A 19,559-nucleotide genomic window follows, 5' to 3' on the forward strand; every position below is an offset into this window, starting at 1 on the left:
GTAGCACCAAGGCTGCTGAAGGGTTTAGCAGGAACACTGTTTCATGTGTCTTTCTGAGTTTATCTTCAGAGTAGAGTCCTTTCCTGAAGGTCCACAGATCACACTGAAGAGACAGGACACGGAGGACCCCATGGGAGCCACATCTGGTAGGATTCCCAAGCCAGAATAAGCTGTCATTCTCAGACTGGCCGCTGTTGGCATCTCTGCCACGAGGGGCTGGCAGCTTATAGGGGTGGCTAGACTGACTTTCTCCGGTTACCTGCTGGAATCATCGGAGCAGTGGAAATGAATGCATCTGGTAATGCTGGCAGTCCCCAAGCCCAGGGTTCTCAGGTTATTATAGTTCTGTGTAATTTCAGCAGATTCATGTGGGGTACATGTTCCGTGATAGACCCAACACTTGAGGAATTTATTTGCTCTTCACACTGACACCAACATTGTTCTTTCCAGCCTTCCTCTGCACTCTCGTTGCTTTCTCCTTTTCTTTCCCTCCTTTTCTTCCACTTTGTTCATCATTGTCAATCTTAGACCTGACTTAACCCTCATGTGTAAGAAATTCGCATGTAATGTCTCTTGTTAATGTGAACATCAAACATTGAACACAGTGTGCTTGTGGTCTTGATTTGAGAATTTTCAACAGATGTTCTTTAAAGGGTAGTTAGAATCTGTGTTTGAAATGGGGAAGGAAAGCTCACATCAGTGAACTTGGGAACTGTCATTGCTGAGTGCCTACCATGTAGCAGGCAGTGGACTAAATTCTTTCCATAGCTGTTTCTTATGTCAGAACAAAACAGCAGTTTTAATCCTTGTCTTTAGAATGCTGTAAACAGATCAATAAACCGCTTTCACTCTGGGTTTAATAACTAGAACCTGGAAATAGCACTGCTATGTCAAATGTTAGGTATTATTCATTGTAATAGATTTTTACCTATTTTGTGGGCTACACCATTTTCTCTTGTACCTAGTGATGCAAATGTATTTTGCCATAATGGCATGGGGCTATAATATGAATTATTTTGCCCCCAATACCAGTGTCATAATGGATTTCCCTTGCATTTCTCCTTTGCATATATTTTTGCATTTCTCTGGTAATTGATTCCCCCTGCTCACCTCACTAGGTAGGGGTTTGATACTCCTTATAGAAATTAAACTTTTTTCCTTATAACTGGGATAAATTGGATTTACTATCTACTGAAGTGAAAATGATTCTAAAGCACTTGACCACTGATTGGGCGATGCCATAGGTGAAGTTACCTGTATAGTTCCTCGTATTATGTGACACTACACTGATCGTATTCCTGTCTCTTGCTATAGAATTGTTGTAACGCAGTTGTCCTGTAGAGATGTTGGTCAGCCATAATATTTACAATAATGTATTTCAAAGGATTTAGTGAGCCAGGGTCTGGCATTTCTGATGGTATTTAAGCTTCGTATATACAGTTAAAGTGTTTTCTCCTTCTGCAAAACTCACTGGTTTTTGAAGCAGCATGCAGGAATCAAGTGGGAGAAAGGATCAGAATTTGAAGATGCATTGAAGTACAGAGGAAGCCTTCACACGTTGAAACTGCGAAGGAGTCCATTTAATGGCAACTCCATGTTCCCACTCCATCATTTACTGTGAGCACTGGGGTTTTTTGTTTTGTTTTTTTAGAATTTATTTGGTTTTGTACTTCATTTTAAAAAATGTTTAGTGCTTAGTAATGAAAAATAAGGATTATTACAATTACTGAGACAGAAATATCTTAAGATACATACCTGGTTTTCTAAACTGTAAGAACTTTTTTTTGGGGGGGGTGGGTAATGTACTTTAAGTTGGAGAGATGAGCTGGTCCCTGGGCACAGGTGTTAGAGTTATTCCATCACAATCTCTCCAAAAAACATCCCTTTTTTTAATAACTACACCACAGCTTATAACACCTCTCTCTGCAACTATGCTGTCATCTTCGTCAGACCTCCAAGATATGCGTTCTTTGACTTCAGCTGCTGATAGGAATTTTCCTCATCACTGTTGATAAGCAGGGTAACCCTGATTTGGAAACTTCCCTACATCTGAAACATTCGTTGCTGCCCCAGAAGTTCTGTCGTCTTTGAACACCTCCCAACTTACGGCGCCTTTTTCAGAATTCCTTCTCTGAATTCACTTGACCTCATTTCCACCACTTGCTCTTTGTTCTCATTCCAAGCCTAGTTTCCCTTAACCATCCTTTCCAAGCCCATCTCATCTTCTCCAACTTCAGCCTACAGCCAGTTGTAAGCCATTTTAGTCCTACTCTGTCTACGAAGTGCTACTGAATTCCTTGACTTCCAGACTTTTTTTCTGCAGTACCATTTGCCTACCCTGAGTCATCTCTACTGATTTCCACCAGATCTTTACTGCTATTTAAGAATCCTTTATTAATCTCAACTCCTTTTTATATTCCCCATAGAGCAGTACTTCTCAGCGTTGGCTGCATGTCAGAATCACGTGAAGGGATTTGAAAATGCTCAGTGCCCTTGCTGTACCCAAGACCTCTGGGGTGGGGCCCAGGTACCTGGTATCCAGGTGTTTCCAATGTGCAGACAAGATTGAGAACCACTGCCATAGGGCTCTTCCAAAGAGTCTTTATGTTAGTCAAGTTCTAGTTTTATCCTCTGATTCCTTCAGCTTTACTGGTTTTTACTTTCCTGAAAAATACAGGTAAAAATCTAAATGTCAAGTTATAAAGGGTTACATTTCATGGAGAGGAATTGTTAAAGGCTTCTGGGAGTATGAAGGAGTGGATTTCAACTGGAAAGGCAAGGAATGCTTAAATAAGAAAATAACATTTGAAATGGAACTACTGGATTGGGACAGAGGGCATGCTCCTGGAGGGAACAGTGAATAACAGTGTTTTTTAAAGAAGTTTTAAGTGTAATGTAGAATTTTGGTTTAGGAAAATGAAGACCGGGAATTTTGCGGGTAGTTGCAATAATCCAGGCGTTGATAAGATGAAAATATGAACGAAAACAGTGACGGGTGAATTGGGTGAGATGAATAGAAGGTGGGTCATGTCCAGGGTAATGTTCTTTGATCTCATTTTCTGATAGGAATTTTCTACTTCATTTCTTACTGACCACAGTCACAGTGGTTTGAAAACTTGCCTATACCTGTAGCTTTCATCTTCAGTTTAGCAACACATAGTGGATACAGAAGAGAAGGGTATGGGTCAGAAGGAGTTGAGAAAAAGAGTCAAGGATGACTCCTTGGTTTCTGACCTGGGCCAGTAGGAGGTGATGGTGTCATTCATTGAGGTAGAAAATAGTTAGATGAAGCAAGTTTAGGGTGGAAGGTGAGTTCAAATTTTTAGTATGCTGGATTTGAGGAACCCAAAGAACTTATAGGTGCTGTTCATTACATAGCTGAAAGTATAGGTCTGTGCTAATTAAATGAGATACTTGGAACAGTATAGCAAAAGGCAGTACATAGTTGTTGTAATTTATTAACAAGACAATTCACATTAATTGTAATTTACCATTATGTGAAATTTAATGTTACTATTTTGGACCCGTATCTCCAATTACAAAGTTGTATGACTTTTTCTCTCAAATGTGTAGCAGCCTGAGTGAAGCTGATGATTGTGAAGGTGGCAATGAGGTGGCTGTGAAAAATAACAGCTGCAGTATACCCGTTATATGCACTTAACAGCTGCAGTATACCTGTTATATGCACTTAACAGTAGAAAGCCACTTAGTCCTAACAGCAACTCTGAGGTAGATGTTATTAGTACCCCCATTCTTTAGATGAGGAAACTGAGAGCCAGGCTAAGTAACTTGCCCAAAGTTAAACAGCCAGTATGTGGCAAAGCCTGTATTTGAACTTGGTCTGGTTCCACAGCTCCTGGTCTTAACCACTACACTGCAGGTAGCTTGGAAAGCTACTTTTTAAGTAAAGGAGAAAGTGTTTAGGTAAGTCTCGTGTTGAGGACTTCAAGGATGAGGCCTTGGAAGAAAAATCCCAGCTAGAGGTGTTGAAAGTGCTAGCAGCAGGATGGTTAAAGCAGTAACTCCTGAGATCTCAAAATAAATAATTAGGAAAGAGGAGTGTGGGCAGGGGAGGGTGTGGGGAGGGTGTGTCTGAGTGAGGGAAGAAGGACAGTCAGGCTCTAGGAAAGGATACTTCCATTTAGGAGGTACTGATTCTGGAATTGGTAGTTCTCTTGTGTAAAAACTTCAGTCAGAGGGGTTTTATAGAGCCTTCCTTTCCTCTGAAGTTGGAAAGGGGCAAAAAGTAATTTTTATAATTCTCTTAATAATAGCAGTTTGTTTTAAAAGTTCAGGCCTAGGAAGCACAGTTGCCTATTGAAAAGAACACCAAGCCTTTACATCAGATGGCCTGCACATTCATATCCTTGCCCCAGGGCAGAGCATCTCGGAACAGTGGTCCTCAGACCGGCAGCATCAGCATCACCTGGTCTTGTTGGAACTGCACATTCTTAGACCCCACTGCAGACCTGTGAAGTCAGGAACTCTGGAGGACCCAAGAGTCTGTTTTAACAGGTCTTCTAGCTGATTCTGATGGACCTTCCAGTTGAAGAACCTCTTCTGTCGCAGAGGGTCAGTTCATTTTCACAGAAGGATGCATCATACGGTTGTCATCAGAAATAGCGTAAATGAAAATAAGTGTGAATTTTAAACCATGACACAAATAACAGTTGCTGTTAAGTTTTCTAGAGACACATTTAGGCATATTTCAGGTATCCAGCTGCTCTGTTATGCATGGCTTGTGCATTAATGCTTGCCCCTTTTCTCTCCCGGTTCTGGTTTCTCTGCCACCATTATCACATTGCCAAGGGAGTTGTGAGGAGATGAATAGATTTTAGACGGTTTATGAATTTCAAAGCATAAGGATAGAAAAAAACCTGAGAAGCAGAAACAGCTTAGGGCAATCCATGCACTGGACTGAGCAGTCCGCGCTGGCAAAGGATAGTGTTTAATACCACCTGTTCACTAAAGGTCTGAAAATAACATACTAAAATGGTGGGCTGTAGATGAAATTCAAAAAAAGAATCATGTAGGGGCTTCCCTGGTGGCGCCGTGGTTGAGAGCCCGCCTGCTGATGCAGGGGACACGGGTTCGTGCCCCGGTCTGGGAAGATCCCACATACCGCGGAGCAGCTGGGCCCGTGAGCCATGGCCGCTGAGCCTGCGCGTCTGGAGCCTGTGCTCCGCAACGGGAGAGGCCACCACAGTGAGAGGCCTGCGTACCGCAAAAAAAAAAAAAAAGAATTATGTAAATTCCTCGGTTTGGATCCGTAAAACCAGCTTCACAAACACTGGAGGGAGACTCAGTTTACTATCTTTAACATTGTAGCTGAAAGTAAGTACAAGAGGAGGACCATCGAGCATCTAAGCAGGCCATCTTAAGGTGTGTGGCCTTTCCTACTGCATTAATAGTAGCGTTGCTTCTGTAACTAGAATTGCTGTCCTTTTCTTCACATTAATGGTGAGAATTTACTTATGTGGCAAATTCATTGATGAATCATTTCATGCGTTCATTCATTAAATATTGGTTTGCCCTGGAAATACAGGGGTGAATAAACCCAATGCCCTCATGGAGCTTACTTTCTACTTTCTAGTGGAAATAAATTATATTAAAAAAATTTAATTTATTGAATAGTTATAAGTGCTGTGTAGAAAAACAATACAGGATGGGAACTTGTCAGAGGCAGAGTTGCAGTTTTAAATAGAGAAGGCTTTGTCAAGAAGATGAACAGCTGGACAAAGGCCTGAAAGGAGCGAGGGCCCTGTGCTGGAACACAGAGAAAAACTGGGCCATGTGCCAGGAGAGCCCTCACGTTGGTGAGGGCGCCCTGTCATCTGAGGAGTGTTTAACCTGGAAGGTTGAAGACAGCGTTAGCTGACTTGAACACCTGAAGAATGGCCTGGGGAGAATTTAGATTGTCTTTTCTCTTGCAGGGGTTACAAGTAGGTAAGAGAGTGACAGCTACAGGGAGAGCGTTGCCCCTTGGAAACAAAGAACTTTCAGGTAGTGGGTCCTGCCCATAGACAGGCCATTGCCTCCGAGTGCCGAGAGTTTCTCTTCCCTAGAGGAGTTTGGTGGTTTGGATGTCGTTTTGATGGTGGTGGCAGCAGCAGTGGTGAGGGAATTCAAGCTCTGGAAGGGTGACTGGATTTATACCTTTGAAGTCTTGCACAATCCTGAAAATCACATGTGGAGATTAAAATCATTGTTATTCCACCCATAGTTGCCATCTGGTGGAAAAACAAATAACTACAAGGTATCGTTCAACAGATATTTAGTGAGAGTCATTATAAGCCAGGGAAATGTAGTTCAGAAGGTTTGGGGTTTATTTTTCTCTGACTTAACAGAATGTTTGCTTTTAAGATTGATTGACTTTCCAGAAATTCTTTTTTCATTTTGGAACTTTGTCTGCTTGTAGGCTCTTGGCTTATCCGGAGCAAACCCCTCGCAATCCTCAAGATGCATGTTTTATAAACCTTCCATCTGAAAGGACAGTAGCTCATTCTCTGGTAGGCTGATAGTGTTGTGGAAAATATAATTTGGTTTTTAGAAATATCTGCTCCCAATTTCTGTGTCAACATTAGGACATCATCCATCTTCTCAAAAAAAAAAAAAAATTTTGAGATGATGTATCTGCAGCAAAGGACCTGTATTATTTTCAATCCATTGTGGATTATTTTGTAAAAACACAAGATCATGCATTTCACTAATTCTGAAATGTATAGTGAAAATAATTTGGACTGATGGAGGGGACGGATAGTTATGTGAAAGAAAAACTTGAGTAAAATGTTATTCGTGGAATCTAGGTTGAAGGTCAATGTCGGAACAGAAGAGATCGTTTGCTGTGGGTTTTAACTTAATGATTTCTTCACATTTGATAAAGGAAGGAATAGGATCAGTTAAGTCAGTGATTTTCAAACCACTACAAACTTTTTTCAGCTTTTCTGTATGTTTGGACATTTTCATAGCAAAATACTGGTACAAAATCATGTATCAGGATGTCATGGCAGTGTCACATCACTGCAAGTTTCTACAGACATACTCTCTGTACTTGTCGGGGGACAGGTTACAATCCGTGGCATTGGTCCACGGATCACACTTCGCATAACTGATGAAAAGCTTATTTTACTGTATTATGTCATATAATACTCAAAAAAACTGTTTGAAAAAAGGGATATAATTCCTGTTCCACGAGTGGCAAAACTGCTCGAGAACAGTTGAGTCTCTCAGCTTGTGTCACACCTTGAAGGCTCTTGGCTTATCAGGAGCAAACCACTCAGGTCTGATTTCCTTCCAGGTTTTGGTACATTCTTTCCTCGTCGAGAGGAGAGCAGTGCAGCAGACGTGAGGGTGAGGTGAACAGCATTACACAACCGGGGTTGGAATATTGTAAACGTGTAAACAGCACATTTTCTTCCATACAATAAAGATAAATGATTTTAGGGATTTACTGAACATTAGATAGTATAAGACTGTAAATGTAATATACATTTAAAAAATTTACTTTCTGTATCATTATAATGAGGACAAACTGCGCCCCCCCCCCAAAAACAAACAAACAAACAAAAAACCTCTTCATAGAAGAGGCAGAACAAGGCAGCCCAACCCAGGAACTTGTAGAGTTTTCTAAAATTTTCTATAATACCATGAAACATCGAATGAAATAGGGGAAGGGTGAGGGGATTGATTAGGAGGGGGTGATGCCTTCTTTCACTTTATGTATGCATACAGAAATTGACTTCACAAATTTACATTTATCATGCTCCCTTTTCCACTGTGAACATGATCTTTTTTTCCCGTTAAGACTTTCAGTCTGTGCAGATTGGAAGCCTGGCCAGTGCTCAGTGATCCTGCTTCTCTGTTAAGATTTGTGCTCGGAGTGAGTGGTTTGGTAAATTCTTCAGTTTCTGGCTCTGTAGTTACAGGGTTAAGGAGAGTTTGCCATCGGCTTAGGGAGATTTAAGCTAATCATTGAGTTGGAAGATATCTATAAAGGAAGACTAAAGGATCTGCTATTAGCTAGTATTAGAAGAAAAAAGCTTTATAAAAACCTTGTAATATTGATGATGGGAAGAGCATGTGTATTCTTTTTTCCATAAAAATAGTTTTATACTTCTCAAATCACATTTACGTTCATTTGGATGTAAACTCGCCTCAATTCCTACCCGCAGATAATGCGAGAAGCCTTTGGTAGTTTAGGGGGTTTAGGTTTGCTTTAAGGGCTTTAGAGTTGATATAAGGGATTTAGGTAAGTTATAAGGCGGGGTCTTTTGTGAGCACCTGCTTCCTAGTTTACACATAAAGGTCTAGACATATCACAAAGGTCTAAACACATATCATATGTTTTTTTTTTAAAGATTGCTATCAGTTTTAAGGTATGATTTCTTAACATTTGAAAAGGGAATGGGATTGGTTAAATCAGTGGTTTATAAACCTTGGGAATTCATGGATTTAAAAAAAAAAAACACCAATGTCAAATATAGCCTCTTAGTTTTTTGCCAAGAAAGATCATTAACCACTACAACAAAAAAACTAACCCACAATCTACTGTTAATAACATTGTATTACATAGAAGTGACTTGCACATACGCTTTCTACTGTTAAAATATGGAGGAAATTTAGCTTTATTAGAATTACTTTGTAATCTTTATGTTCATTTCTTTACATTGAATCAGTGAAAACCTCATTCCACACTGGTCAAAACTACCCCCCCCTTTCGGATTTAATAACTTTCCAAAATCCATTACGACTATAAGAACCTCATTATTTTCTGTAAAATTTGAATATCCAATGATACCAGACCCTGCAGAGGCTTTAAAGGTGCAGTTCTAATGCAGTTCATAGTCTAAGCAGGGGAGAGATACAGTGATGCTGTACAGGACTTGCTTGCTTGAGGACAGGTATATTTCATACCTTCAGAGAGGATGGGAAGTGCTAAGAAGGCACAGGATGAAGACCTGGCATAAGCTGGGGAAAGTGTCACAAAGGAGCAGAGGATAACAGGAGTGCATTCGGCCTCCTCATTCTCTGCATTCTCCCGGCTCCTTGCTCTGTCCCACTCAGTTTAATGAGCCACGAGTTGATCAGTCACCACACTTGATTGCATGGTCTGGGCTTAGATTTTCACTCCTCTGCAATCTGGCTGTGTGACCTCGGACAAGTGTCTTTACCTCTCTATGCTTTTGTTTCTTACCTTTAAAACAGATGCTAACACCTACCTTATGTGTTTGAGGGTTAATATAAATAAAGCCCCTAGAGTAAATTTTAGCTGTTTTCAAAATGCAGTCTTGATCATGTGACTCTCTGACAAATATTTGGGTGGCATTCCCTGCTCTGGGGATAAAGACCAGATACCTTTCCAAGGCTTATAAAGACTGTCCCTTCTCTCCAATCTCTTCTCACACCACTATAGCCTCATTCCCTTTACTGAAGCCCGCTGAGACCAGCCGTGTCCCACCCTACCCCATGGTCCCTTGGTCTCCCCTCGTTTTCCAACTGATTCCTCTTGGTCTTCATGCCTCCATTGACCTCCTCAGATAGATTCAAAGTCTTGCTACAGACTCTTACGGTGCCAGAAATGCTCAGTAGTATACATCAGGCTGCAGTCATTTTAGTTCGTGTAGTTTGTTTCTTCCACTATAAGTTCTGTGAAGGCAGCAAACCCATGTCATTTTGCTCACCAGTAAATCCCCAGCACTGAGCACATTGCCCAGCAGGGAATATGTTTTGCTAAATATTTATGGAACAAGTGGATAAGGTACGGTAAGGGGGAGGAAGCTTGTAGAGAATGTCAAAGGCTAAACAAGCGGTTCCCCTTATCGGAAGAGAAAATATGTTCTCAGGAGCAGTGGAAGAGAAGGCTGGAAAGGTAGGTTGAGGGGGACTTGGATGGGTGAAGAGACTGGCACAACAGGGTGCCAACAGGGAATATAAGCCATTGACTGGCTTTAGGCGTGAGACGTGAACAATAGGAAATACTGGTATTTATGCCGGTAAACTGGGAATTATTTGATATCTAGTAAAATCAAATTCATCATTGTTACAAAAAAATTGATCATGAATTGATAACACCTGAAAAACAGTTTAAGAAACTGTTTCTCCATGGGCCGCATAGAGTATTCGAATCATTAGCCAGTATTTTATTTGTCATTATTCAGGAGAAAAAGGCGTCTCTTTGAAGTGGGGCTCTTGTACTTTCTCGGCGTTTTCCTGGCTGAACACACCTTGGCGGCCTTCCCGGGAACCATGTCATAGATGACCACAGTGATTTGGCAAGCAGATAATGTTTTTCTCATCGTATACAATCCTTTTGAGTCAAAGAAGCAATGCATGTTTCAGATCAAAAGCAGTATGTGAACAATAAGTACTTTTGTAGAAAAGTGCATTTGAGGTTTTATTTGGACAGCTGAGCAGACTCACCCTTTGCAGACACAGCTGCTCGTTGCAGTCACCACATCTCAATTGTGTTATCAGTTCACCATGACTTTAAGCTCTTCAGTAACTTCTTTGGTCTCTAAGCTGAGCAGGTGAATGGGAAGGGTGGCAGTTGGTGGTTCTCAGAGGGCCCACGTACAAGTTAAATCCCAGTAAAATGTGGAGAAAGGTAGCGTGTGTGGTGTATTATTTTTCTGATGTCCGGATCGTAACTCCCCACCCTCACCCTGCCACGCCAGGTGTGTATTCAGTTGGTTGTATATTCAGTGGCTTTTTCACAGGGAGGTCACTGATGGGTAATTCCACATGTGTTGGCCAGCACCCAGCAAAATACACGGTGTGCAGGGGTGAACCCGTGGTAGGAATGGGGTATGGTGGGGTGGAAGAGTGCGTAAGGAGAATAAAGAAATGTTGCTTCTGGGTTCCAGAGGCAGGGATTCAGTCTCTGTTCTCCCAGTAACTTTGTGATCTTGGGCTAGTCACTTCTCAGCCTGACCACTTCATCTGTAAAAGAGAATGATAATGGAGAAAGGGACAGGGTGATGATGAGGATGAAAGGAGATAATATATGAAGAGCTCTAGGGAGACAGAATATCTGCTCATTGGTGGGTGTGTTGATATACTAAGTTCCCGTGGCCGCTTCTGCACCAGGATGGCCCCCTGTTATGTGTTCTCCGGACAGAAGTTCACTGAGGATCCTGGGGCCTAGAGCAGAAAGCTGGCGTATGTGCACGCTTGGCTTGGAGAGCGGCATCTAGGACTAGCCTTTGCACGTGGTCACACTTTACCCGCCTTTAACTTGCTAACTGGTCTTATGAAAGGACACAGGATTAAGACAGTTGATATCTAATGAGACTAAATCCATCATGGTTACAGTTTCATAACTGATAACATCTGAAAAATTAAAAACTGTCATCTCTGCAAGAACAGCACAGATGGAGAATTAGACAGTATTATGTTTTTAGACAAAAAACATCTTATTTTTCTCACAAAACTAGTTCTCTGTGGCATCACTCATCGTGCCTCCTTCCCTCTGAGATATCTTTCCCTCTCCCGTTCATATGGGCAAGGTTCATGTCCTATACTTTCTTCTGTAAGCAAGTAACTGAAACTCAGTAAACCATACTGGTTAATTGTTTAAATTATGCAGTTGCATGGAGGGGGAGATACAGTGGTGAATGAAACAATCTTTGGCTTCATGGAGCATACTGTCTAGTGAGTAAAAAGTAAGACGGTAATAGAATTTGCAGTTAAGTATTACAGTTACAAAGTGACTTTAAAGGAAAAAGAAAGGGTGCTAGGATTGCATACAAACAACATAGGATATGGCCGATTCAAGGTGATTCGGGGAATCACTGAGGGTCGACTGAGCAGGGATCTGAATAGTTGGTAGGAGGTAAGTTGGTGGTGGTGAGATGGACAGCGTGAAGTTTTTGAAGGAAGGATGGTGGAGGGCGGGGCATGGAGATTGAGAGAGAGAGAGAGATTTGTGATGAACCCAGAGTGATAGGTAGTTTGGAGCTAGTTGAAGTGTAGGGCCTCAGAGGCCTTGCTGATGACTTTTGGTGGAAAGTCAGCAAAGAATTTTTAAGCTGGAGAAGAATTTAAACGGCCAGATTAAAAAAAAAAGATAGATACCAGTGAAGAGGATAAGTTGGGGAAAATGAGAGTAGAGTGGCTATCAGGGAAATTTCTAAGGCAGGAAGACCACTTAAGAGGCTGTTGTTCTTAGCCAGCTGAGTCACAGTGAGGGGCAGGAATGGCTTCTGTGGGGTGTGAAGAAGTGCGCAAGGATTTCAGAGGAATTCCAGGGTGAGCAGGACCAGCAAGGTTTAGGGACAAGTTGTATGTTGGGAAATAAACATGGAGGAGATGGTGGAGTTGAGAATGGTTTCCAGGTCTCTCCAGGAGGGAAATAGGTTTTGATACTCATTGAAGCAGGTAAGCAGGGGGTCGAGCAAATAATGGGACCAGTCATGAATCCCGTCTGAAATTTGTTAAGTTTAGGGTGTCAGTGGGACGTGTCAGGAGAGCTGATGGGTGGTATTGGAGATGCAAATCTGAAGCTGAAGTGAGATTAGGAGGGGTTGGTGGATCACCCTTTGTGATGGTGTTGGGATTGGGAACACGTGCAAAGTGGAGCCCCTCAGACCTAACGATGGTTGGGATGGAACCTTAGCGAGGACACAGGGAGGAACAGCCTTCTGATGATGGTAGGCCTTCCTTTCTCCTCCACATCTAGGGCCAGGAGGGCTGTTCCTCATTCCTGCTTTCAGATCATTGCTCTTCCTCCCTCAGACGAAATCTCTTTTGCCTTCCGGAGTGCATTCCTGTTCACTGTTACCACTTATTACACTTGCAGTTTTTTGGTGTTTGTCCATCTCCTGGTTCCTCTCCCATGGGCATCCGTATTTGAGGAAGCCTGTGATCCAGGTGCCTGTCTAAATTCTCTTCTTTAGCCTGAGAGGATTCAGTGTCTATAGATAGTCATCACTTTTTTCAACAAACCTTTATTGATCCCTTACTATAGGCAGGCACTGTGTTAGGCGCTGGGTTCACTAGAAAACAAGACAAAGTCACTGCTCTGGTGGCTCTTGTATTTTGGGGAGACAGACCTACAGTAAATACATATGTGGTAGTGCTGTGTGCTAAAAAGAAAAACAGAGCAAGATGAAAGGATGTGATGGGGCTTCCCTGGTGGCGCAGTGGTTGAGAGTCCACCTGCCGATGCAGGGGACACGGGTTCGTGCCCTGGTCCGGGAAGATCCCACATGCCGCGGAGCGGCTGGGCCCGTGAGCCATGGCCGTTGATCCTGTGCGTCCGGAGTCTGTGCTCCGCAACGGGAGAGGCCACAACAGTGAGAGGCCTGCGTACAGCAAAAAAAAAAAAAAAAAAAAAAAGGGTGTGATGATGAATAGGGGGAAGGGCTGGGGCTTCCTCTGAGGAAATGATGGTACTGACGCCCATGTGAAGTAAGAACGTAAACCATGTGGATATATGACATGAATATGATAGAATACAGTGTAAACCATGTATTATCTATTGCTGTGTAACAATTTATTCCAAAACATAGCAGTTTAAAACAGTAAATGCATGTGATCTAACATGCATTTCTCAGGATTAGGAATCTGAGAGAGGCTTAGCTGGATGTTTCTGCTCCGGGTCTCTGAAGTTGCAGTCAAGCTGTCTGCTGAGATCACCCTCGTGGCTCAGTTAGTCATGAATTTGCTTTCCAGTCCACTCCCCGTGGTTCTGGGCTGACCTCAGTTCATTGAGGGCTGTTAGACCGAGGGCTTCAGTACCTTGTGTCACAGCAGCTTGCACCCCCCGGGCATGTGATGGGAGAGTACACTGCAGGCTTCCACATACTAATCTCAGAAGTGACGTACCATCACTATTTTCTGTAATCCACACCATAAGCTGCCTCTCTTTCCTGACCTGTCTCCCTCGTTGCCTACATGTCGTTTCCCAGTTCAGCTTTTTGCCTTCCTCTCATTTCCCTTTTCATCCAAGCTTTCTAGAAGAACAGTTTATATCGGGTTGGCCATTCATTTGGGTTTTTCCATAAGACGTTACGCAACATCTTATGCAACGTCTATGGAAAAACCCAAACGAACTTTTGGGCCAACCCAATATTTGCCGTCTTAACTTTATTACAACTTGTCCTTTCCTCCTTCCGCAGATCAGTTCCTACTCTTTACCACTCTACTATCTTCTCTGCCAAAGGTGACCAGATGGTGGTAGAGACAATCAAATTTCTGCTGATTTCGCTTGTGGTACTTGATTCTCTTTCTCTCAGGACTGTCTCCCCTCTTGATTACGAATGTGTCATATTTTTCCTTCTGCTTCTGACGCTACCAGCCTCCCCTGGATCCAGTTCTTCTGCCAGCTTTATAAATATAGGTATTTCATGGAGTTTTGTTCCTCACTCTGTTTTTACTATACTTGGTCTTCAAAGCTGACCTCTACCAAAACTAAACTAGTAATCCAGGACCATGCCCCCCACATACCCACCACCATTTACAAGCAACACACACGCGCACGTCATTCCACCTGTATTCTTTAATTATTTTTAGCTAGTGGAATCCAGACACCCCAGTAAAAACTGTGAATCATATTTTCCCTGCCTTTACACATCCTGTAACTCAGCAGGATATGTTGATTGTCTCCCAGCTGTCTCTCCTCTGCCTCTCTCTCTTTAGCCCATGAATTGCCCTAGATGAGGCCCTTACTGCTTTTCACCTGGTCTCCAGATAACTGATCCCAATCTCTGTTCTGGTCAGTCGTCATCTACCCTTGATGCTGCTACCAGTTATTTGTCTAAATCTTGCTTCTCAGTATTTCAGCACCCAGGTTACCTAGCCATCGTCGACTCCTGACCCACCGGCAGAGCTCAGATTCCTTGCTTGGCACACACTGCATTTGGCCATCTGGTCTCTGTTGGTCTGATTGGCACAACTTGTGTTCCATTCACCCTTATATTTGACGCTCCTGAAGTATAAAAATTCTTATGTTTCCTTCAAAAGGTCATGCGATTTGATGCTTCTTGCTTTTTACCTTTTATTTTCCTGAAATGTATTTTCTTCTCCCTTTTTCCCCTTGCTCACCCCACAGGTCATTCAAATCATGGGTCCTTTGTCCTGTTCCCCTCTCCTCCCTAACCTTGTCCCCCAGATAACAGAGTTAGTAACTTCCTTTTCTTTCCCCCCACCTTTGCATAGGTCTCTATGATTGCTCCTGCCCTCTGTTTCACTGTGTATCCTGTCTCTCTCAGGTGGTGTGAGCTGTTTGAGGGCAGGGTCTTTGGCTCATTTGTCTTTATGTCCCCAACACTTAGCAGAATGCCTGACATGTTGTTACCACTTAGTAAATGTTGATTAAATAACATGCAATTGGACTGAGTTCGTATGGCTTTAGGTATTGTTTTACAGAGGAAATTAAGACTCCAGAAACCTAAGTTCATCAGCGCCCTTGCTTCAAAAACACTGTTGGGTTACTTGGTAGAATTTAGCACTGACAGAAGAGGTTGAAAAAAATGAAATGCCTCCTAACTTAGAGTATTAGATATCAAGCAATTAAAAGGTTTTCTGAAGCCAATTGTAAGGCATTTATGTTGTGCTTTAAAAACATCTTGCCGTTCCAGCTTTATACAAATACCAAATTTTTAAAAGCTGTTTCAATTTCAAATATTTTCTCTTAGATATAGTGTCCCATGCAGCATTTCAGTATTTCTGTATCACGGTGCAATCTGGAGACAGAAACCACACGATAATCGATCAGGGAAAATTTGTTATGAACAATGAGGGGTTGGCTACGATGGGCGACTAAAGAATATAGGAGTAGCAGATACAGGGAGCAGAGCGCCCAAGGAAGGAGCAAATCTGGAAAAGCCTGGGATCCAGACCTCACCGGAGAAGATGTGGCGTATCCTACCAGATGGCAGACAAGTTCACTGCAGTGCCGCACTGGCAGGATTCACGGGAGCCTGCCTTCTGCAGTGCTGCACTGCAGAACTGCCCGGGAATCTGCCAGTGTGGGTGCGCCCTGCGAAGCCATCCTTGGGGTCTGCAGAGAAGCTGCCCCGGGGGTGGGTGCCACGTGCCTCCGGGTATAAGAAGAGAACCGGGAACCAGGGCCCTTCCTCCTCCAGTGTCCCTCCAGCACCCTCTAAAACTATACCAGTGGCAAGGCCACAGGAAGACAGCCCTGGAAAGCACTGGACTGACAACTGGCGCAGTCCGCCCCCTCTGACTCCTGAGCCTGCGTACGTTCCCATTTAACAAGATACAGCTGTAACAGAAATGAGAAAAATTATGTCCGTATAACATTTATCTTGAAGCCTAGTGCCCAACGAGAGTAGTGCAATTAGATGAGGATGAGAAAGAAGATGGAGAGACCCCTGTGTGTTTAGAGGTAGTTAAATGGCATTTTTAGATAAAATATTAAATACCTAAACTTTATTTTCCTTCATCTAAATAAATTAAAGACACTATTCTTATACTTGGGGCTTAAGAATTAGTTTTGGCTTAGAAACATAACAAATAAGAGTCTTTTTGACTGTAATCAAGCCACAGCTAGTAAAAAGAGAGGAAGCGCTGTGTCTATGTGTCATGCATGTTTGCCTAGTGTAAAATTCACCACTCCTAATTCAGTACGTTAGTTAACCAAAATATTCAAGAGTCAGGAATCCCCTCTGGCCATTGAGCAAAGATAGGAAACAATATTTTGTATGCATGGTCTGAAAAGAGGAGAAATTAAGTGGGGAGAAGGTTTGGGACCTGGTAGCTGAGATGCCAGTCGCTGGGACAAATGAGGCTGCTTTGCACAGACCACACATGCTGTTTGCCCACATGCAGACGGACATGGTAGTAGCATTAGAGCAATTAGTGGGGTCATAATTTGGGAGTACCTCAGTATCATGAGTCAGTTCTTAGGGAAAAGACTGACACGAATTTTTGTTCCATAAGCCTTAACAACGGATATAACTCATGGGGGCTGCATTAAATAGTCCTACGGGTTCTTTGGAAGGAGTTTTTGTTATTATAGGAAGAAAACAGGAATCAAATCAGTCTCATATGACCCCTAGAGGCTTCTTAGGAATATTGATGACAGAATAGATGTTTCATGAATCTTGGCCGATACTTGTTGATACTTGGGTCTGTGACTTAGAAGAAAGGAGAGATTCGAGGCCAAGTCTGATGTCCCTTGCACAGTATGACCTTATTACTTATTACCCACCTCTTCCTACCCATTTCAAAACTGTGTCTCTCCCTGGTTGTCATTGTTTGTGCTTTATTTCTTACTTGATATTAGCGGACAGCTAAAAGTTTTAGAGTTTGCTTTTTCATCATCGATTTTTTCCCAGCTACAAGAAGTGTGTGAGAAGTTGGGGAGGTAGTGAAGTCAGGGGTGGGGACAGGTGTACCCCCCAGCTCTGGAGTAGTTTTGATTAACGGTTATACTCGGAGGGTATTGACTTGGATACTAGACTTAACCACGCTACTGGCCTTCAGATTTTCAGACAATAAGGGACCTTCCCCTTGCTGAAGAACTAACCAGAGCTCCCAAGGACACATAGGGAAGTTGGGTTCATATCTCCAATTACCTTTTCAGTCGACTCTTAAGGGTTTCAGTTGTAGAGATCCCCATGACCTTCAGGTGGGGAACGTGTAGGTCAAGGTTGGGTCATACAAGTTCCTCAAGACTCATTATTTTCTCTCCTAAACATTTCAACATTTTAAGAGAGATGATTCGGAGCCTCCATTTCGTCATTAGTTAGTGCATATTATGAAACATTTGAACCGTTGTGAATGTTTGGTGTCATGACTCTTGGATTGCTAAAAGCAGTTGGTGTTAGTGTCCACGCCTAATTGTAAGTGGGTTTTTGTTTTCTTTTGCTTTTTGTTTTGTTTTCAGGTTTTTCTGAAGAGTGATCGAGTGGCCAGAATGGTTCAGAGTGGAGGATGTTCTGCTAATGACTTCCGAGAGGTGTTTAAGAAAAACATAGAAAAACGTGTGCGGAGTTTGCCAGAAATTGATGGCTTGAGCAAAGAGACAGTGCTGAGCTCCTGGATAGCCAAATATGATGCCATTTACAGGGGTGAAGAGGACTTGTGTAAACAGCAAAACAGGATGGCCCTGAGCGCTGTTTCTGAACTTATTCTGAGCAAGGAACAACTCTATGAAATGTTTCAGCAGATTTTGGGAATTAAAAAACTAGAACACCAACTTCTTTATAATGCATGTCAGGTAAGTGATCATGATATTTCCTATTCCCCTGACTCACAGAATGAACACCGAGTCTTTACAAGCCTATGAAGATGTACTTTACTTTCTCTAATCACTTTGTTTGAAAAGGTGAGTGAAATTGAATTTTAATATGTCAAATAATGACATTTGGAAGAAGCTTTGAAAGAATTATTCGATAGGAGAAGAATATCTGTGCATTTTATTCAGTAAGTAATTTGTTCCATGTGCCCTATTTTAGGACATCAGATTTATACCTATTGGGTATATGTGTATGGGGCATGCCCTGAGTAGTAAAGTGAAAATCGTCTCTTATCTGAAGAAGCTTGGCAATTTATAATAAACAGGTATTCCTCACTGCAGAATAATTTTTCATAAAGGTATGATACTCATCTTCAGAGTTTTATGGAAGTGACTGAAATTTCAAAAATTTTTTCTTTAACCCAGCCAGATAGAAATGAATTGAAGAAGATTGCTAAACTACATAATTTAGAGGTGACAGAGTAAATAATATATTTTCTCTTCAGTTGTTATTTTAATCATACATATGAAAAACTAAATATAATATCATGTTTGTTCCATGTCTTTCATCTTTAGATCCTATGATTTGTCTAAATGTATTCCTCCCTTAGTTGTATTTTGTTTGCTTATTTTAGAGCTATAAATTATTTAACTGTGCCCTAATATACAATTTAAATTGCCAAAATTCTGGCATTTTAAAATTCCTGTGTTCATTAAGAGTCACACTTCTATAATGTACATATGTTTACATTTATTTTAAATCTTTTTGCAAATCTACTTCTCAATTTCTGTATTCTATGTGTATCATTTACTTTGCATTACTAATTTGTGAATCATTTCCAATGAATAAATTAACAGAGTTAATTAATGGAAAAGCAGTGTGGAACCTTAACCCTGTGAACAATTCATGCTTTCACTATAATTGATTTTACTGCATTATTAAACCAGGTGGTGGTTTTGATAATATTGGAGGATGACTGTACAGCCAAAATCTTCCATTGTAAAAGAAACACAACTGGGACTTTCTGTTTTTAATGGAGCAGTAGCTCACTTGTATAGTTAAATATTGATGAACAAAATTTATTAGTAAAATTCAGATTCAGACATTGAGTAAATGTTTACCAAGTATTCAAGCCAAAAACTTTGCTAGGTGTTGGGGAAACCAACCTTAACTAAATAAAATATTTGTTCTCTATGTGCTGAAGTCTTAATAGAGCAGGTAGACCTCTAAAATAAGTTATTACAAATGCAGTAGAATTTATCCTGAATGTTACAGGGTCATAACATAAATTCCTGTGGACCTACGAGTTTATTTACTCAAAATGTACTAAAATTAATCTTTTGTTTACTTTTAAAG

At 41.7% G+C, this 19,559-nt stretch overlaps 1 protein-coding gene across 26 annotated transcripts in view; it reads left to right on the forward strand.

Annotated features, from left to right (window-relative positions):
* CADPS2 (calcium dependent secretion activator 2) overlaps positions 1-19,559 on the forward strand; it is a 495,227-nt gene that overhangs the window by 144,329 nt on the left and 331,339 nt on the right. For all 26 annotated transcript variants that reach the window (XM_049714516.1, XM_049714526.1, XM_049714529.1 and 23 more), the window contains exon 3: positions 17,852-18,184. In XM_049714516.1, coding sequence (XP_049570473.1) covers positions 17,852-18,184 — 333 coding nt within the window. The remainder of the gene's footprint in view (positions 1-17,851; positions 18,185-19,559) is intronic.

The sequence above is a fragment of the Orcinus orca genome, chromosome 9 (assembly GCF_937001465.1).
Source record: "Orcinus orca chromosome 9, mOrcOrc1.1, whole genome shotgun sequence".
Taxonomy (NCBI): domain Eukaryota; kingdom Metazoa; phylum Chordata; class Mammalia; order Artiodactyla; family Delphinidae; genus Orcinus; species Orcinus orca.